The sequence below is a fragment of the Mytilus galloprovincialis genome, chromosome 1 (assembly GCF_965363235.1).
Source record: "Mytilus galloprovincialis chromosome 1, xbMytGall1.hap1.1, whole genome shotgun sequence".
NCBI classification, from domain to species: domain Eukaryota; kingdom Metazoa; phylum Mollusca; class Bivalvia; order Mytilida; family Mytilidae; genus Mytilus; species Mytilus galloprovincialis.
In genome coordinates, this window is record NC_134838.1 from 97,747,540 (window position 1) to 97,770,777 (window position 23,238).

The 23,238-nt window shown below is 31.5% G+C and overlaps 1 protein-coding gene across 2 annotated transcripts in view; it reads right to left on the minus strand.

Annotated features, from left to right (window-relative positions):
- LOC143046356 (uncharacterized) overlaps positions 1 to 18,810 on the minus strand; it is a 36,638-nt gene extending 17,828 nt beyond the window's left edge. Inside the window, exons 1-2 of one of the 2 annotated variants that reach the window (XM_076219488.1) lie at positions 18,182 to 18,810; positions 386 to 527 (exon numbers count right to left, since the gene is read on the minus strand). In XM_076219488.1, the coding sequence (XP_076075603.1) occupies positions 386 to 527; positions 18,182 to 18,248 (209 nt within the window). In that variant the 5' untranslated portion in view covers positions 18,249 to 18,810. The remainder of the gene's footprint in view (positions 1 to 385; positions 528 to 18,181) is intronic. The other variant, XM_076219494.1, reaches the window with a different exon arrangement.
- Positions 18,811 to 23,238: the final 4,428 nt, after the last annotated feature.

Here is a 23,238-nt window from a genome sequence, read left to right on the forward strand (position 1 = left end):
AAACCAACAAAACTGTCCCCTATAAAGATATAATGGCAACAACCTAAAGTGCTTTGTATTCGACAACTGTGTCTACGACAATGATAATATCGAACAGACTTTTGAAATATAAATATTAATATCACAGGTTTACTCTCCAAGTTTATTATTATTCGGTGTGTTGAGAATTTATTTTGCATTTCAGTCATAATGTCCATGTGCAGTTTATTATCCATAAAACGGTACAAGTTTACTGCCAACAGATGTTTAATAATGTAAAAGGTATAGATACTGTCGATTCTTTCCCCTGATACAAAATCCCCTTGATAGTGTAAAAAGTATAGATTCTACCCCCTGATACTATTCCCTTTGCTTCTCTTATCTTAGACTTATCGACTTATCTTACCTATTGTATAAGAGGTATTTGTTGTCTTCATTTTGAGCACACGTTCCCTTTCTTGTTATTTCGTTGTGTGATATTTCTAGCTCGCCATAACGACTTTGGTACCATCGTCCTCGTATGTCCTCGGGGAATACACACGCCGTTGCTGAAAATAAAAAAAAAAGTAGCAGGTTAACCTTTATTTACAAAATCCAATTTATTGATAACTTTTCAGAAAGTTGTATGGGAAATTAAATGAAAAATGTATTATAAGACAAATGAACGGATTGCTTGTGAAAATATTTGAAAAATATATATTATTGAATAATAGAAATAAAAGAAGATAAGCATGACAAATTACCATTACTGCTTAAAATGTCAAGTAAAAGTATCGCAACACATTTCTTAAAATACTTTTGGTAGAAAGTGTTGACAAAAACTTAAATATGATTGATTCTAGCATAGGTTGTATAAGGCTGATTATATTTAAAAAGCGATCTGAGAAGATAAAAATATAATCATGAAAGATTTATTACAATAATTTTTCATCATGGATGCATTTTATGGGATATTTTGGGATTTGGTTTCATTTACGTGTTAAAGCTGCAGACAAGGACAGTTACTCAGTGCAAAAGATGGTATTTAAATGTCAGATTTCGTTTTGTATGATTATAAATAAGGATTTTAACGAAGCAAAACCAATAACTGTTTCATCTAATGCTCTATACAATAGCAATAATTACACGATCTACTGACGTCTTTATGTGGATGCATTTTTTTCGTGTGTGAAATAGACTTCAAAGATCATAAGTGAAATCACAGCTGACAGGCTGACATCCTGTAACTTTGGCAACATTCTCGACGCCATGCAAGTTATGTTAAATAAAATAACTTAATGGTACTGTAGGGAAGTGCAGAAAAAACTTATATACTAATGTATTTTTATGTCGTCAAGTGATATAAACTATGTTTTATATATGCTTGTCATTCTAAAATTCTTTTGAAAGACGAAATGCTTAAAATAACACGTTTCTTTTAATTGTAAAAAAGTGTGAAGAGTTTTTGTGAATGACTATGATTTAGAACCACCATATTTTTTCTTTCTAAAAGTGATGAAAGGTACTCTTGCAGGTACTTACATATATCATTTTCACACCCGAATTTTTTTAAATAGTAAAACAAAAATAAGTAACAGTACGAGTATGGGAAAATCATGTGCCTTGTTTCAACATTTTTACCACTTTCACCTTTGCTTATTAAGGGAAAGTAGAGATAAAATTCTGAGTTCCAATACTCGACATAAAAGCAACAGCATTTTAATAGTGAATGATGTTGAACAGACTGATACCATCCGGCATTACTTTACAAGTTAGGACAGATATATTCTCATGAGTCTGCGCTGTTGACAGAAGAGTAATTTCTAATCCCAGATAATGATTGCAAGATAATTCCAAGACAAATCTCAATTAACACATCCTAGCTTCTGATTATGTTTCCCTGATTACTGTTACACTGCATGTACAAACACGCAAACTAAGTGTCATGAACATATTTCTTGGACGCAGTTGCTATGCATTTTATCATAAGGAAAATTGTATTATATAATGATAAAGTATTTTTCGCGATCTTACGGTAAATAGTGAACTTACAATATGTACACGTTAGGGGATGGAGGGGAGTGCGAAAGAAAGATATATAATATGTACACGTCAGGGGATGGAGGGGAGTGCGAAAGAAAGATATATAATATGTACACGTTAGGGGATGGAGGGGAGTGTGAAAGAAAGATATATAAAATTTGAATCTTTCTGTACTATATATTAGTCATATATCAAACTTCACACCGGAAGTTATTTTTATCAAAAGTTTACCATGAATCGTAATTTACTAGGTATTAAAAGGTATTAAAACTAACTACACTGTAACTTTTGTTGTACTATGTATTTTTAAAATCCTAATACAATTTGAGCTGTACAAGAACAAAGACTTTATTTTCAGACTATTTTGCAAACAACAAAAAGCCGCATTTGTCGTAAAAACTGTTGGTTCCTGTAATTTGTAACGTTCTTGCGTACGTTTTCGACTTTATCAAAGTAAAATTACATACATAACACTCAAAATAATTATGAAGCCTTTGATACCGTACTTTTATTGAAAGGTTGTCAGTGTCTTTCATAGAAACATTACCATTGAAACATTGATAAATTCTTCCTGACATACTATTTCCCCTTATTTAGACGTCAAAGAGTAACAAAGCGCTCTACCGCTGAGAAATCGACCAGAATTGGTATATAGATCTTCTGCCAATGTCGCCAAAGTGAATAAGTCATTACGATGTGTAATTAAAGTCAAATAATTCTTTATTTCTATTGTCACCAGACACATTATAAAGTTAATGTTGAACGTCTTCGTATAACATTTCGATCTCTGTCACATTGCGGGTTAAATTATTTTGGACATATTAAATAACGCAAAATGATCTAGGATAATATAGTTTGAGATTCTGCTTCACGCCTTTTTGGCATAAATTTTCTTTAATCGACATTTCATACAAACAAATCAATTAAATGTAAAAAATATGTCTCAAAGAAATACAATGTACACATGCGTTTTGTTTCTTGTGGTGTTTTTTTTTTTTACAGATACTGTATCATCAAGAAATAGCACACATCTCACATATATATGACGCATGACAAAGTTGCTGGTTCTTCTGATAATCCATATGAAACCATTTACAGTTATTATTTTGGAAATGAGTTTGTGGGTTCACCTTTCACCATACAATCATTGCTTCTAACCTCGGACAAGTTAATTGATAGGTCTTACTTGCCTCAACTAACTTTCAGACCAAAACAAATAATACTGGAGTAAAGAGTTTACCCATGGTACTGAAATTTTCAATCTTTCAGTTTATACATAGACAAGATAAATTGAAAGAACAGTTCCTATTGCAATTTTATGAGCAGTATAGCGCTCGCAGGGGGTTTATTCTGAGACCATTATATACGTACGTTTTCTTGGACATTCCAGGTTAGAACGGACTTTTAAAATTTAATTCAACCATTTAGTCTGTTAGTGCTGTATTTTAATGGACACGCTATTTTTATGCCCCACCTACGATAGTAGAGGGGCATTATGTTTTCTGGTCTGTGACTCCGTTCGTTCGTTCGTTCGTTCGTCCGCAGGTTAAAGTTTTTGGTCAAGGTAGTTTTTGAAGTAGCTGAAGTCCAATCAACTTGAAACTTAGTAAACTTGTTGCTTATGATATGATCTTTTTAATTTTAAAGCCAAATTAGACTTTTGACCCGTATTTCACGGTCAACTGAACATAGAAAATGAAAGTGGGAGTTTCAGGTTAAAGTTTTTGGTCAAGGTAGTTTTAGATGAAGCTGAAGTCCAATCAACTTGAAACTTAGTACACTTGATGCTTATGATATGATCTTTTTAATTTTAAAGCCAAATTACACTTTTGACCCAATTTCACGGTCCATGGAACATGGAAAATGATAGTGCCAGTGCGGCATCCGTGTACTTTGGACACATTCTTGTTAAAATTGTGGTGTCTTGATTCTATTGAAATTGTTTATTTATCATTTATTATATTTATCATAAAATGGGTTAAAATATTGCGCTAAAATGGGAACTGTTATTTTCTATAAATTACTTATCAAAACATCTATTGTTATTTGCATGAAGGAATGGCGATTTTTTAAAAGTGGGAACAGGAGGAAGACACCTTTATACTAAGGGTTTAATAATGAATTAACTCAAACATTATTCCCGCTACCTATCTACCTAAACACTAAACACACACATTTTTCATTTTGACATAAGTAAAGTTATGTGTGTATATAGTAACAACTCTGACTTCTGATCTATATATCTCCATCAAGTCAAACATATATTTTCTTCAAAGAAGTAGGTTGCACCGAAAACTATGAATATTATCTTTACATTACATCAGTCCTATCATTTTAAAAAGCAATTTAATAGTGGTATTCACATTAAGCCTTTCATGTAGGTCTTTTACAAGCGGATATTAAAAGACATGTTTTTCTAATAGCTATTAAATCATGCATTTTATGGGAGAATAATTTAGTAATTTTGTTATTTTCATCGCTGATAACCCTGGTTCAGATACAATTGCAACTTTAATAACAAATATCTTGTGTGTGTTATCATCAAAATTAATCTTATAAATATTTTATAAAACGTATCCACTAATTTGTATTCTGTATCTGACCAAGAAGATATCAATTGCATGGATTCCAAGAGTAACTCACACTATAGCGATCGGGACAGAATTATTTTCTAATTACGTGGTTTGAAGAAAATCTGTTCACTTGAAGAATGTATATGAATAAGTTTCTATGGGTTCATTAATATTTCATCCCCGGAGAAGCTTCCTTTATTGATTCCTATATATAATTAGAATTATCGATAATCTAAAGATAAAGCAAGGCTTTATGTTATATTGATGTGCTATGCCATCAATGTACAGGTTTTTCTACAGAGTATATGTAAGATCACAAGATACAGTCGGTGGTAAATCGTTTAGAATAACATAGAGAAGAGTGATTTGTTGAAGCCAAAGAAATTTTTTTAAACTCGTTTTATTCATGACGGATTTTCTACTCCTTAAAAATTACAACTGTTCCAAAGACTATGAGTAATATGGTTTGGCGTAACTAGCTATTTTCCCTGTCGAAGTCCTCTATATATCTCAAAAATAGAACCTTGTTGTCCGCAAATTTAATGGTCTCTTGTGAAATTAAGTGTCATGGTCTGCAGGCTTTAGCAATTAGGATTAATAGAATGCAATTAACTATTATGTCATCCGTACAATGTGATATCATTCCATGTCAAGTTGCTCCCGTTACAAACATAGAACAACCCCAACAGACTTTTACATTGTACATGGCTTTCCTATATATACCAAATGTACAACTTTGGTGACATAAATTTTCCTCTGCACAAAACAGTGTTGAATTTAAAATTAATCTGCGTAATTAACCTTGAGTCTTTATTTTTTATGGATAGGAGAACAAGTAAAGCAAACATACACAAAGAAATAAGCAGCGATAGAGGAACCACACCAAATAAGAAGGTCCAACGCCAGAAATGTTCATAAGATGGGCAAACTATGGCAAACGTATGCCAGGGACCTTGATATAGTTTTGAGTTTTAATCTAATAAAAAAAGAAAGTTTTCAGAGCACATTTTTTTGGCAGAAAAAAAAACGACCCGTATACTTAAATGTCGATATTGTAGAATGTTATCGTTAAACTATTTGAATTTTCAGAACAACTCGTTTCCCGTAGAGGCACGTTCATGGTAGAATTGCTTCTACACAACTTTTCTGATAACCCTTTCAAAAAGTCTTCACCTTATCGAATCAATAACTGACTTTGGTAGATAATTGGAAAGCTGCTTGTAGATATGTACGATCTAAAATCAATCTACAGAAACTTTGAGTGCAGTTTCAAACAGATAAATGAAAAACGTTGTCAGTTTGAGAGATTATCCCTTGCTGTTTATCACAGTGTCTGCACTACAAGATATTGTTAATTCGGCAAAACGACCGCAACAAAACCAAAGCACATTATTCGTAGAGTTGCATGGGAAATCAATCAGAAGTTCACACGTTGGTCACTTACAAACAGGTCATTATCATGTCTTCCTTTCAACACATTACTTCAATACCAATACTTACTTCTTTTGCTTTAACAATTGGGAATGACAAAAACATTTGCTGATAAAACAAGAAAGTATCCGAATGTACCAAATATTAATGTGATGTATTAGGAGAACTACATGAAAACATTACATTTGTCAATCGAGTTCTCCGCTGTAGCTGACATTAATATCTCTATTTTATATACGGTCCATTATTGGATAAACATATACATGGATGACCACTACACTTTGTCAGGAAAAATAACATAAATATTTATAGCGTTGTCAATTGAATTGTGTTCTGTTAGTGACACTTACATTTCTGTATCAATCCTGTCCGGTTATTACTACATCCCCACATACTGAGAATAAAATGACCAGTAAAGACATTGATGGACATAATTACAGCAGTTCATTTATTTTTGCATTTGATATTGGAAAATTTGAATGTTTCTATTGACACGGTGTAGCAATAAAATAAAACATTTCGTTTAACGTATAAAACATTTTGGACAGTTGAAAACCTGTGAATAAACTTATCATTAATACCAGGCTTATAATATACAATATTGCATGCCAGTTCAATTTGTGAGAAAAATTTTGCAGTTTTAACCTTTAATGCTAAATTGGATGAAATTGGCAAAAAGACAGAAACTTAGCAAAATAATATAGATATAGTTCAATATAAACAGGATTACATATTGTTCAAATTTCAAGAGATAATCTGGTACCAACTAACTATATATAACATGCGTCAACGCAAAGCCATTTAATCCATTTGTACTTTCATATGTTTTGTAGTATTTGATTGTTCTCTTTTTAAAATTGATATTGTTTTCTGACAGATAAGTGCGCTCGTTAATATGATATGTTGACGTATAATATTTTGGAAATCTTAAACTGACAGGCAATCTTGGACTACCTGACACTTCAAGATTGCGTATCGATTTGGGAAAAACTAAGTCTTGTCATGAATCATGGTGCAATGAAAGTTATACGGTTATCAAGGAATCTTTGCTTTTCAATTTACTTCCGACCGAACCAGCCTATCGAAGGGTCATTAAAATAATTACAAGTATGTGATCGGCTAGATTCACAGCTCGTCTTTCATAAATTGAATATCTGCTTTGGAAAAATTAAGACTGATCGAAATAATTCTATGAGCAAATTACTCCACACCATTAGAGCAGTGCAATGACTAAGTCGGAAAAGAAAATGAACGTGTAATGATACATATTTATCCGCTTAAATGATCTAAATTACGGTCAAATTGAACCATCAAAGACAACGGTTTCCTCTTCTTTTTACATCAGGCCAAACACATAATTATTTGTGTTTAAGACTTTTTATTTCCGAAAAATAGGATAGATACATGGGGGTTGTTTATATTTCTTGCTCATTTGTTTTACTTTGAATATTTGGAGACCACCTGCAGTGTTGTCACGAATGCAATCAATTTTTTTAATTAAGGTGGACATTTTAAGGCAAAACAATTGGATACGAAGGAAAACATTATAAAGGATTGTTTATGTTGACCTCACTGTCGTCAATGTATACTTAGTCTATTTATTGTATAGACGAATAAAAGTACAATGGAGAATAAAAGCCCGCATGTTTAAAATCGACCCATTAATGTCATCCCATGTATATTTTTTCACTTGTAGCATACCGGTATCTCAAATCCTGTACAAACGCGTATCATATATAATGTATACATGAACTTAATTTAATGTAAAGTAAACCATGTATGTAATATAATTATGGACTCGTTATGAAATAAAACATGTGTTATGTACTGTTATAATTGTAAAATCCAAACATCTGACACGACCATAATATTGGTTAATGAGAGCATTTTCGTCAGTTTTTAGAAAATGGTATTCGAAAGTCGTGTCTGAAGTGGACCATCTCAATTAATCTGGAAAAGTGACAAGTACTTCTAACACTCGCACATTACCAGCAGCACCATAATCTGTATGGGGCACTTATCAATGGTGTAAGCACTTTTCTGTAAAGACAAAACTGTAATTTCGCTCACGCTTATATCCCGTCTAAGAGCTGTACGTACACTAGGGTATCAGTAAAGAACAGACATAAAGTGGTAAATGAGTGTTTATTTACTGATCATTCTCGAGAGGTTACAAATGTTTACTTGTGGTCGAAGTAATTACAGGAGTAACAATACAGATGTGATCTTTTAATAGAGCAATCATGTTGAATGTTTAATGAACTTTTTTGACTGAATTGGCTCATAATAGCAGTTTAAACAAATTGAAATTACTTAATTTTGTATATGTGCAACCTTAATGCGTATCACTATTGATTTTGTGTCAGAAGTCTCATTCTAACATATCATTTAGGGAATTAACTGTATATTAAGACTTAATTGCAAGCAAGTTTGCCAGCCTTAAAAACGTTTACACAGTTGTACATTGTATTTTGAAAAAACAACAAACAGACGTTCTGTTGACAAGACTTTGGTAAATGCGTACATCTGTTTCGCAGAATCGAAAACTAGAACCTGTATATTTGTCATTAAAATACAATTTTAGACTAGAAGTTTCGTTATTTCGTTTAAATCAATGCAAATTAAGAGTATGTTTTCAGTACTGAATTTAAAGTATCAGCCTAAATGATTAATTTTTATCTTTCTGCAATATAACCAACAAAGGCAAATATCGTCTAAGACGAATTGGTATTAGACAATCCATAAAAGTTGCATTATGCTTGATTAGCTTTGCAGAATCTCGATAAGCACACACACTACCTCTTATGAGTTATTGCCTCCGGGTTAAAGTTGAAGACAAAAATGTGTCAATATTAGAACGACTAAATCCTAATACAAATTGGTTTCTATAGACTGAAGCATGTTGAAAACGTGAATGATAATTCGCTGCAATGAATACTTTATCAGAGTTGTATCTAAGGCTATTCAGACATAAAAAAATACGAATAATCATTACATCAACAATTTAGTATTCTAGAATTATAACCCTAAAAATTATGATATATTTTTATCGATACATTTTTATTTTCAAGGAAAAAAATAAAATATGATAAATTTCGCTCTGTTTGGGTTGTTGTGTTGCTGTTACACATATGATGTAAATCTTCTAATTTTTAATTCTATCACAAAGACTATATATAAAACCAGCATTCTAAGAAAATTGCACAATACACAGTCCACTACCGGTAAAAAAAATCATAATGATTTGGAACAAAATCCGTACTTGTGCTATAACTTGTTAACTTTATAAGAATTATCAATAAGTGTGGGGAAACTAATTATTTGCATGAATTTTCCAAATCTGAGGATCATAACTTTGGTATAACCGTACGACCTTTTGGGATGAGCAGAAAGAAACCCATTACGCAGAGCAATCTATAAAAGGCTCCGACATATCAAGAAGTAAAACAATGCAAATGAAACGAAAACAAACGGCTTGATTTGTGAACAAAATAAAAAATGAAAAATTATTATGATATACAGCGACAAAAGACAAAAAAATTGAGTACAGGCACCTGACTTTAGACAGACGAATACATAAAGCGGCGGGGTTATGCATGTAAACGAATATCCCTCCCCTTCTAACTTGTGTCATGGGGAGAACCACTCCCACCTGCAAAACACAAGAACAAACTACAAAAAAAAATAATAAAAAAAAAAAAAAAAAAAAAAAAACATTTACAGCATCATACGAGAACCAACGCGGAGAAGAACATGGTTCCGTGTGCCCAACCCTCTTCTAACCTGGGAAAGTTGTGTAGCAGCAAAACTTAAGAACACACTATATAAATCAGTTAAACAGACTTAAACTCATAATATTAGACAAAGTGGTTGGGTATCTACCAAGTTGATGCCAAGGCAAATTTCTTTGCGTGATGTTGTTACAATTCGAACATATTTTTGGTCTCCATAAATTATAAATAAATGAATACTAAATAATTAGCTTAGATAAAGCAGGTGGAACCGATTACATATAAATAGTAGACGTCACATTATGTAAACCTCACACGTCCGTCCCGTCATTGTAACGTCCCGTAGAGAAATGAGGTTAATTAAAACCAAATCTCATGAGTTCGATTGCGCGATAATTTGATAGATAGCATAAATATTTTCATTTTCTTACTATTTATAACAATGTTCTTATTATTAATTTATGCAAATACGTAGAGATTAAAAGTCAATCAGGTTCATATCACAATGTTAGTTAATCAACACGTCATAATGTTAGGTAATGAATGTAGATTGCGTTGGTTGTGTCAGGAACATATTTATAGGGCAGTTCCGATAGTTATCGTTTCAGTCAGACGATACCAAAAATCATAACTATCGCGAAGTCTTGGGGAGTCCGATATTTTATCAATATTATACTGAAAAGCCAATCAGATTCATTTCCCGTTAGATAAACTGTTCCCAGTTGTTTATATTAATTGCTTATTTTTGTGCAAAGAGAACGTACATCAAGATAGAAAATCTTCCATTTATCAATATCACACTTTTTAAATCAGAACATTATTGAAAAAGCATTCATGGTGCTTCTTGGTAATGACTTCGTGTAAAAACAAATATTACTTTAAGTGAGTAACACATGTTAGGAAAGGTATAATTACAAGAAAAATTCGTCTTTTAGATACAATCAAATTATCTTATAATTCAAGATGCTTAGTCTGATATTTGTTTTTCATTTCCACAATATCAAATAAAACAAACATCAAACAGCCGGCCAATTTGATCAAGAATGCTTGGATTATGGTGTAAAAATATTACTGTGTGAATTATAAATAAATGCCAAGTTAATCCTGTTGAAATGTGAAAATATGTTTTTTACTAATTATCTCTACTATTTTCTTAATAAGTGTATTAACATAACTGAGGAAAGCTATTAACATGTATATCTGCTCGAATTTACGGGGATTTTCTAAAAATGACTTTCTATTTCTTCATCATACTTGTAACTTAGTCAAACCTTGGAAGTATTATACAAACTGATAGGACAATGGCCGTTGACCTTTGCGTTTTATTCTCAGGAATCCGATCCATCGCAGACTAAATTAACTATAAAGATATCTAAATTCGTCCAGTATGAAACTGCTGTTGTATTATTAAACATGCAAAAACATTAGAATAAATATAATTCATTTTCACTATGATTAAAAGCACAAAAAAATCTACTTTAGATACCATTCATAATTGTCTGATGTGTATCCTGGGAGAGTTGTGTCAATAGAGTTGACATATTGTTACATCAACTTGATGATGACATCTCTGATATGTGTCATTTATACACTCGTAATTTATAAACACTTTCACGTATTAAGATTAATCAAGTTATGGTTAAACCATTGTTATAGCAAATTTAATTCAGAAAAGTAAAAAAAAACAAGATGCAAAGCGTGCGATGAAGAATAGACAGCACAATGGTAACAAGAAGACGACAACGGTCATAAAACTGTTCAAATAAACCAAAATATACAAATACGTAACAATACCAAACATCGCCGGTGAACTCCGGAAGGGGTACGCAAGTAAACTAAGTTATAGTGCAGTGCTGCAATTAGGTGTAAAACCTGTTTTTCTTTTTTATGATTGAAGAACTTTCAACATCAGGCATACACCGATATTTGTTTAAATTTGTGACAAATCATTTTACACTTAAAAGAAAACGTTATATTTTCTGTCTATCTGGGTGGATTCTTTTTACGTAATTCCCCCTTTTATAACATTGTCATTGATGATGATGTCACATGACCATGATTCATATTAACCACAGGTGTGACCACCAGATGTTGTTCATTAACACGGATTGTGTTAATGTTAACATGGGTCAGGTATGTGTCTATTGTATTCCAACCTAGGATTTCAAAGATGTACATCTGTGAAGTTGAGGAATTCATCATGGCACGATTGTGACGTTTGTGTGGATATTCCTTTTAACTTTCAGTTATCTAACCCCAATATCAAACAGATGTTTTCTTCTTTTGTACACTTTGGCCATTTCGTGTGTCCTAAATTGATTGTCCGGAGAAAAATGTAAGGCTATAGAAAACATTATTTGGAACAGTCAAACAGAACAACGGTTTTTCCAACTGAAGATATCATTCATGTGCATTAACAAATGAAGGTGATCTTTTCTTTTCTGTTTCTTTCTTACTTTTTCATTTTTAACCAGGAAACTAAACACTTACATGACTTAACCATACTTTTTACCTGGCTGTCCTTTGCGTGACGGACATATAATTTGTTTAATTCAAATTTTACCAATGGGACTGCTACGCTATTTTTGTAAGGTGTATTAATATGGAGGTATTTCAGACGAAGATTGCTATTTTATAAATTTCATTACCTTATTGTCACGTCGTGACAACAGTATATTTAAACATTTTTTTTTAATAAAGAAGTATGTGTTTGTTTTTACGACATCGATTTCTACAGCAACGCTGCTATTTCTTAGAAGAAAACTAGTTAAATCCGAAGCGATAACACCTGAAATGTTTTATTTTCATCTGAATAATTGATTGAAAAATATTTTTTTATCTCCCTTTGGAAATTCACATTGAGTTATTGATTTTCCACATGGTATTTTAATACATAGGATTAACAAACTGATCAAGACTTAATTGAGATTACCTCGCAATGTGTAAATAAACTTTGTTTGCATTTATTCTTAACACGACATCCAAAACCGCTCACTGTTAAGACAATTTCTTAGAATCAACAGAGACTTGACACTATCATGTCAACATATTGTCGCCAATAAAAATATTATTTTTCTAGTTTTTACATATTACTCCATCGGAATGTTTGTCTTACTGACAAGGAAAGAAAACATCGACAAAAAGTTAATGGAATAGTAATCGCTGGAAGAAGGCAATAGTAAAATAAATATCTCCAAAGCAAACAAAGACATGTACAATGTGACAGCTTACATTGACGATAGTCTCAGAGCAGTGAGACGTTGATAATGACAAAAGTGACACCATTATTGTCTTCCATATTGATTTGTGGTTCATGTTGGAAAAGAGATTCCATGTTTATATCGACATGCTTAATAAGCATATTCAGTAACCAAATGAACTCTGCATGCAACTTGAATCTCAATAACCTCATAAACCGCAAATTGGGTCATTATAAAATACAAAAATATTAGCTATTTTCTAAAATAAAAATGGAATCTGAAGTTAAAAGTTCTGCCAAAGAATCCTACACGTACAACAAAAAACACGCGTGTATTGCTGTTTTTCAACTTAGAAGCACTGTGAAATGAAGATATAACTAATGTCGACTTCATAATATATAAATGCGAATAAAAGAGATGCTAGAAAGCAACCGAAAAACACAAGTTATCTAAGAATAGACATATAGAGCTCATCAGTCGTGATGTCTTAATATTAACTTTAAGTATGTTTGGTCTTTTGTGAACAGTTGAGTGACACTCGTATCATATCTCCTTAAATATCTACCACCATTAACATGTTCGGTAGTATTAACATAAGTCTTCCATTGCTGTTGATACCGTGTATTGTTGTCACATTTCCATTTACCCTTCATAAATCATTCATATGAAAACCTAAATTTCACATTCGTAGTTGTAAAAGTACGGATATGGGCCATTACAATATGGCATCTCTGTACATTTATTCCTGTAGTGCCTTTCAATAGACACCTTTGTTGAGAGTGTCTAGTCAAAATGAAAGTAATAAGCTTTACTTTGTCCTGTTTTAAGTGCATATAAGATAGCAAATGTGTCACTAAGCTGTGTTCTTGTCGATTTAAATTGAAAATAATCATTTTTTTCAATGTAATTAAAGTTTCTACAACAAAATATACGTATAATTTTGATATTGGAACAATAAAGAAAGCCTCTTTGACAGAAAATAAGTACACAATCAGTTTAGAGTTAATCTAATAGATTTAAAACAAATTCATATACACGTGTGTATTAAGAAGGCAAACAAAATAGTATTTGTTTTTCATCTGGAGAAATCTCAAAAACGGGTTTTATCGCACATGCCTACTGTAATGCATTCTGGCCCTACAAATATGTTTTTCAAAACCAAAAATAACATTATCTGATGACTGTCAGACAGCGAATGAGACGTTATATGATTGTCTTGTTGACAATATGTTTACACTGCAAAAACATAGCGTGGGGATAGGAGGTTAAGGTTTTCTCATAATCCTTGTCACACACTGAAAACAATTTACTTGCCTCAAAATGGCCAATAACACCATATTTTCAAAAATTATTCTGAAGGTGAAAATTTGAGGACAAAAATTCACATATGTTTTCTTTGCAAGCAATGAAATCCTTGATTATTTCTGAGCTGCATCGCAAAGATTTGACTCATAAATTTAATTCCTGGCCAAGGAAATCTATGACTGACTGACATTGGAAAGCCAATATGGCATTAACTTCTGTAGGCAGAAATATCGGAAATTTCTTAATCAAAATCGCATTAGAAAGGATTATAGAGTCAGGTAAAATGATTCTTTGTTGGTCTAGTGTATGCATGGCCAGCTGAAATTAACAATAACGAACCAATCCGACATACTATATGTCCATTCGCATCAATGAAAATCACATCGATTGATCAGACGATGTCTCAAAATGACTGAGGAATATCAAGTGCCATGAAAACAAAGAAGAAAATGATTAACCTCGTATCAGAATGTACGAACAGAAAACATCAATAAGCTACAACAGCAAACAAAAACAATTTAATGTCATAAGTTCGCAAGGTAAACTTGCTGTTATCTAGAAGATAATTAAATTTACATCTCTTTATACGAGAATGAAATTTTAATTGGAAATGTGCAGAATGTCAATACATTTCCATTTTACTCAGGTCGATGTTATTAACTTATTCATTTCCTATTGCTAGTCATTATTTTCACTGTTTAATGGAGAACTTTCAGGTCAATCTCGTGTGTAAATGTAAATTTTGCCTACGTCTAAAAAATAGAAAAGCCAGAAGTCATTTTAATTATTATCCTATTTAATTATTTAACATTTGAGATAAATTAAGATTTCACTTGGATATAGTCTATTTCAGTCTCCAGTACAAACTAGATGTGGTAAACGCTTGAGTCGTTTTAAATTAGCGTCATTACACTAAAAACCACCGTGAGGTCAACTCTGCTATTAAAATCCTATTTTCTCATGGAAGTAAAATATTTCTTTGAGGTTAAAAATAATTGCCAAAACCGTTTAACTTTCCCTTTTTATGCTGTATCTACAATGTGTTATACCAATTTTCCAAGACTTATATTTCGTTTCACTTCACCACCGCTACATTTTAAACAAAAATATGATTAATATACCTTCCAGCAAATATTTTGATAACTTTAGCATAGGATTGACAAAAGTTTGGTGGTCTCGGTTGAACTTCATCAATAACAATAAATAAATACATTACTCAAATATGTATTATTATTAATGTCTTACGCCACATTTCATTTGATTCATGAGATTATTAAAATGTTTGATACATTTAAAATGCAAACTGTCTGAACTCAGTCTTACAAACTTCTTTATCCTCCTATGAACATCTATAGAATCTGTATTTAATAATGAGATATTCAATAAATGTCTTACTTTATCTACGAAATGAGGTTTATAGCGACTACTGAAGCTATTTAATGACATTCTACATTCGCAGTATTTCGCGAGATCATAAAACTATTAAAACCCATGGACCGGCTGATCTGATTTTAAGACCACATACTGACCATTGGAAGATTAGGGAAATGATCTAAATTGTTGGAATATAATGAAAACCACCTGAACAACCCGAACAGTTGATCCCTTCGATAAGTAAACATAACTAAAGCTGCCATAAATTATTGTTTTAACCAGGAATAAATAAACTGTTTAAGCGCATTGTAATTTAAGAATCATATAATCCCACAAGTTTTAAGATTGTATCTGATTGGCAGCGGTGTTAAAATAGATAGAAGATTGTTCATAATTTTTGTTTAAAAACGATCAGATATACACTTACTAAAGCTAAGTTTTGTCATGAACAAACCCGTATCGTTTGTGTTACGATACAATCAAATATGACACAGGAGTTTAAAAGAATTATCCTCTGTGGTTTTTTACATGACGTTTTGTTTAAAAACAATTGTGAGAAGATTTTCTTTAAAAACTAGCCAATTTCATAAGTACATTGAATGATACAATCTTTCAAAAATATGTTTAAACATTGCTATCTTTGTAACTTGAGAATGGGTTAATATTTAAACAATTTTCACGCCTATCTACTGATCACTTCGACAAGAAATTCAATGAACACCAAACATATGCATATTAACCAAGGAGAAAACATACTGTATTGCAAAGGTTACTGATGTATATCTACAATCCAGTGCGAAGTACCCTCCTGGCAATACATACAAATGTAATGGATAAAAATTCAATTACATTTCCATTGGGAAGTAATTTTACATAAAGTGAGATGTATATATATTCTACACTTGTTATTGGTGTGAAAAAACCTGTCTGTTATTTAGTTACAGGGAGAGAAACGTTTATGTTTTTACACAGAATAGCAATCGAGTACTCCTGATGACGGGACCATATGGGGAGAACGATGACAGGATAATAAGATTACATCAATGCTGATAATCAAATTAGATCATCCTTTAAAGTGATAATGAATTCAATCACTCTTACTTAATTGACAAAAATGTCTTGGCCGGTCTGTGCCTTCAAGCATAGAAGAAAATTTTTTTAGGAAAAATTGCTCGAGGAAAATCAACTAATTTTCTTCAAATATATTGATCTGATCATGATCAACTTGTCTCAGGTCAAACTTTTAAAGTTCAATTTTTGGCCATCAACACATGTATAGAATTTTAAAGACATTTCCGCATTATTAGATATTCTATTGGGTGCGCAAATTATAAATAAAACATTGGTACCAACTCATGCAATTTATATTTATCTGTCTGCATATCTCACTCCCTTATGGTTTATTTAGTTTATATGCCTTAAAACTTCATAGATTTTTCAGCTGAACTGAACTAAGGGAGTACTTTTTAATGGCACAGATGCCCATGTTATTGAGTATGCATGTTTGTATATTTAAAATGGCGTGCTTATGGTAGCACAAGACTAGCTGGAAAAGACTTGATATATCAAAGATGGAAATCTCATTTAATTCTATCTATTGTTTTTTATTGATTTACCATAGTATGATGCTACGTGATACAATTACTAAAATCGATCAAGTATATGTCTTCGTATAAAATGAAAATATAAAACAGCCTTTCAAAAAACTGTCTTCATCTTGTCAAAGCCACCAATAAAATCTTTGATAAATTGTCATTAGACTTGGGCGCAGATGTTCATTGCATTGTCTTCGGGAAAATGAACACAAAACATTGCACTGTCATATTTGTAGAGAAGACAGTTTTTGCTAAAAGTCTTTTAAGCAGGATCGGTTTTGAATTGAGATGTAAATATTTGACAAAATTCAATAACAAATAGTTTTAGTTCTCAAAATACTTAAGATCTTTAAAAGAATGTTGATACTTATACAGCTTAATTTAATATTTTTCGCCTGCTTAAACAAATTCACACATAAAATCAATCACAGGTTTGAAAAGATTACAGAATTTTAAGATTACTTTTACGATTGATAACTATAATAAAAACTTTTGAAAAAATAAACGTATTGCATTGAGCAGTCAAGTTTTCATCTTTATAAATAGACATCTTTGTCGTAATTATCAGTACGATATGATATTGTATATTTATTATCCAGGCCATGTTACCGACAAAATTAATTGCTTTTGATTTTATTTGTAAAAAAAATACACACTTATGTTCTTGTAATTTATGACTGGAATTGTTCAGTTAATATTTCAACTTCACGTCTAGATATTAAAATATGAATAATTTATTATCAGAAGTAAACTGTGTACATTTTTTATAAAGTTTTGCTTTATAGTAATTTTTCTTCATGACTACATCATCGCTATCTTTTGTTTTAATAAACATAAACATTAATAATTCATCAGAGGGATAACGGCCTGTGAAATTTAATTACATGTAATTAAATTCTAATTAGCATTGTCCCTTTGAAAGAAATGTCAAGCGAGTGCATGATGTAATAAAAGATGCTGTTTGTACTTACCCACTGTTATAAATAACAGAAATAAAGGGTAAATATTCCACAATGTCAATATATAAACCTCCATCATTTGCTTTGGTTTCAGTGCATTCAACGTATTTTTGTAAATAAATCCAAGTATATTTGTTTACACCATTATTTTAAGTTTGGTCACATTCTATCGGTAACATTTCGTTGTGAAAAATAAGACCGTCACACACGAAAGACAACAATGAAATATTTAAATCTGGGTGACTAAATCTTCTTCGTATTTTATTACAATGGTTGATCCTGTACGCTTCGTTGAAATTAAACCAATGAACCTATACATTAAAATACACACGTGGACTTGATGCGGCCCTGTATCTCCTCCTTAGGCTATTTCACAAATTAGTCCAGTGAAGCAGTTTTGATTAGTTTCTAAATAATGATCGGTGATGCTTTGTGGCGCTAATTATCTTCATGTTTTACGATCCATTTCTCTATTTTCCAATGTAGATATAATATGTGTATAGGAAGGCGGAACATCGAGCGGAGAATATGTCAATTGATACACCGTCAAATCAGCTGATATCTACAACGAAATGTAACACTGCGTTTCATCATAGGTACTAGCCAACCACATTGAATGCATTCGTGTGACAGAGTGTTACTGCAATGAATCACGCATCGGTTCTTATGAATATAGATTCCTTCATTTATCCAATCAGTGTGTCGATACTGATTACTATTCTTCAAGTTGCTTTTTCAACTTTCTAAACGGATGCTAAAGGCATTAATTCTTAAATTTATTTTTGTAACATTCTGCCTTAACAGCAGTTGGTGAAACAACAGATACAAGCGTCAACTGTCGCGCTAAGATTCTAATGGTAAAAACTGGGCATCGTAATTTTATACAAATTAATAACGTCTCAAGATCTAGCAACTTCAGAAGAAAGAAGAAAAAAAATTATAAAGCGCCTTCGGCACCTGACATCAATTTTCAATTACTGAGCTCATCAGGACATAAGGAGGGGAAAATCCTCATTCTTTATCCCCATTTCCTGATAGTTTTAGCAGCTGACAATGGGGGAAATTTCAATTTGTGACAAATTTGATTACTACGCGAAGTCGTCTGTTTTCGCCGAATTCTAATGGAATTTGACATCATCTCTAATGAAGAGCGTAACGAGTGTCATATCTAATATGGAGAACTACGATTTGGTCAGCACCAGAACAAACAATAATATGCCTCAATAGAAATATTACCATTATTGCATGTCATATATTGATACAGGGGTGGGGACAATAATAACACAAGTATGGTAATTTAAATTTCATGTTTTGTTTTTATCTAGCATTTAGACCACTTCATAAAAAGAAATGTAAAAAGGAAGTTTTTAGCATAATTTTTTAATCAGTATTTTTAAAATTTTTATTTTTAAAGTTGAATGAAAATTGGGAATATCCAATAGGAACTAATAAAACCTATAGTCGAAGAAAACAATGATAGAAAACATATTAACACTAATGCAAGACATTGTATCTATTTGAGTGCAGATATATAAATATGGGACGAACTTTTTCAGAGTAATTTACACTTGCTTTGTGGTATTCGAAGTAGAAGTATGACCATTCCTTACATAATAGTAATACATTGTACTGGGAAGACGGAAAATTCAAAGTGGCGTCCATGGAAATCCATATTTTTCTTCGTCTGAAATGCTATCCATAATTTGTTAGATAACAACAAGGAAACGTCTGTCAAGTTGATTCTATATGTACACGATTTAGTAAAGGGAATACAAAAGTTTGATATTTAAAACCATAGTAAAGGATACAGTAATTGTATATACTAAAATACACTTTTGATAAAATCTGTAATTAAAATAACGTCATAGTTAATATTTCAATTATGAAATAAATATTCATATTACAACAAACACAAAAAAAGGCAAATAAATCTAATCAGCGTCTGATATTTTCTCTCTTTTTTAGATATGAAGTTTATATTATGTGGGATTGATTTTACTTCATAACTTGAAGAAATCATCGAATTGGTTAATACATCGATGTGTCTTTTGAAGGGAATTGTATTGCCGTTGACAAGCCCGACAACATTTATACAACCGTGATTTATATTATAGAACTTATTTAACATCTCTAAAAGGAAATTAATTATTTGTGTATTTGCAGTCATGTGGATATGGGTTTTGATTATAATATTCTATAGACTCAAAAGGGACTGTATTTTATAAGCAACCTTTAGTCACCGGTCAAAGCGGATGACAGCTGCTGGGATAGAAATAAATTCTAATAATTTACTAATATAAGTGAAATGAAATATGTCTAACATCCGGCTTAAGACTTTCAAAATACACAGAAACATGCTGACACAGAAAATTGATTTTAAGATATCTTTTTTGACAAGTGAAATCAATTTGAACAGTAAATTTCGATAATGCTATTTACTTTTTTTTATAATTTCAAAGCAACTGTCATGCTGTTATAGTGAAGAAGCTTTCATATTTTTATAACTAAGAAGTTAGAAACCTGCAATTGTAATGACAATGCAAATAATTGTTCTCATTCATGGCGAAGGTCATGTTTGATAAGACTTCAAATATAGATTTTGAAGATAAATATGTGACTCGACACTGCATTGAATAAAAAGAAATATAGTCTGCATGTAAAATAAATAAAAATTTTGAATCAATAACAATGTATATATTTTTTATAAAATGTTTATCTTTTTAAACTTGATAATTCGCATGAAATTTCACACGTTAAAGTCTTATAGAATACATATGCATTATTGTTATGTAATTCATTTCCATGTAAATGAACACGGTTAAAACAAGCGTACGGTATATATCAACTTACAGTAACAGTTTTTTTTTCAAGATTTCACTCATTATTACATATTTCTGAGTGCTAAAGTGGGACACACTTGCATTAAAAGTTAAGGAGTTGTGTTAAAAGTCAAACTTGTTATGAAAGTTCTCATACACATGAAAATCAGAAAAAAAAACAGCAAATAAGGCAATTTTTAGAAATTTCGATGATTTAATGACAGGAGGACATGATAAATACATAAGTTGGGATCTCTAACGAAACTATAACTTAACCTTGAAATTTCATAAAACTATCTTGTGGAGAGTTGTCTCATTGGAAATCATACCACATCTTCTTCTTTTTGATATGAAGATAAGGGCCATTAGAATATCTCATCTATGACCATCGGTTCAGGATGTAACTTTAGCGTCATACATTGAAACTTTTTGCTGGAAGTCGGACGAATAATTTAATTCAAAAATGGAGAAATACAGTTTCCGATAATTTCCTAAAATTTTCTGAGGAACTGTGACATAATTTATTCAAAATATTTCAAATGACATGAAATGTTCCCTTCCAATGATTCTAACCATTGCAAACAAAATATTCGGATACAAAGACTATACATGTACATGTATTATAATTCTATACTTGTATCTAATAATCAACCTACTCATAAAATGTATGTACAGTACAACTCAGTTTAGAATATCTAGAACTATTTTGGGAATGTTTTTCATTTAGCACACTTTCTGTGCCTCAAAAAACATTAACGATTTAAGTTAGGACAACGGGAACCTACCTACCCGTATACATGTTTCCAAATATTATACAAGAAGTTGATATATAACAGCTTGGCTAAACGTTTTGGATAACTTACATGCATGTCTAACGAAATGCATGGTGGTCGAACGAATTACAAAGTACCGAAAAAAAGTGATGAAATTTCAGGCAAAACATTATCAACAATTGAAGGGTTTCAATTCCAAAGTCAACCCCTCAGACAGTTTAGACTTATATCCAGCTGTTCGCGTGTCAATGTATATATAAAGCATTCAAGCAAATAATGTATTGAATCTTCAATTACCCATCTACAGACAACCCAGATCGTTCACGAAATTAACATGGTATATTGATCGACATTAAATGAACTATACATCTATACCGGAGTTTAGTTTAAAGAATCTACAACAAGCAGAATAATGAAAAGGAGGTTGCAATATAATTCACAAAGTTCTATTGGCCTTTTTAAATCTTTTATAATTGTCGGAATGTTGCGGGAGGCAGGGTTTTAAATTGTTCCAAAGGCTGACTGATGAGGAGGGAAACGAGATTAAGTACATATGTTATATAGTAAATGGTTGTCGATAATAATTTTTGTAACATATGAGCATGTTTTTATTTGTTACATACAACTATATACTCAATTGAAAAAAAACTGATAAACAATCTTATATAGATATAAGAAGATGTGATGTGAGTGCAAATATATATACATTCTTAACAATGTTGGTTATGAATATTATACAAAAGTATCCGCCACATCAAATAATGAAGTAGTCTGGCCAGAATTATACAGATCAAGTTTAGTACCTTAGCTAAGAAAATTCAAACCATGAATATTGGAAACCATTGATAAAAAATGACTGTAAACATAATCTTTTATACTGTGATTTGTCATATTTGTTTTGTTTTTTCCAATCATATTGTGTTGTAAAATGATGCCCTTTATGGGTTCTTGATTAGATTAATAAAATTCTTATCTTATCTTATTTGACAAATATATTATATATGACAAATAGTTATACATTAGGATTTATGCACAAGATTTTCATGGTTTCTGACATTCCAGCATATTTGTCTAAAGTTATAGCCAAGAAGTTGTGAATTATGCAATTCATATTTGCAGAGTGATACTAATAAAACCAAGATGAGGCGTTGATACGGCGAGTCTCGGTTCTCAGACGATATTAATTTTAATTTTAGATATCAACAAAATCCATGCGACCTGTTGAAAGAGATGTATACAGTCATTGTTGTTATCCATTCCAAAGTATGATGGATATGTTATTAAACACACAGCTATGCAACCTGACATTTACTAAATTGACATGCTGAAATAATTCTCTGGGAGCCTGGACGGAATGGTCATTATTCATAGGCTCTCAGCACGAAACGGGATGACAGAGTTTTGTCTTGTTGTCACTATGCATTTTCACAGCTTTGGAAGTGTGTATTATGACATTAGTGACTGGAAACCATGTTGC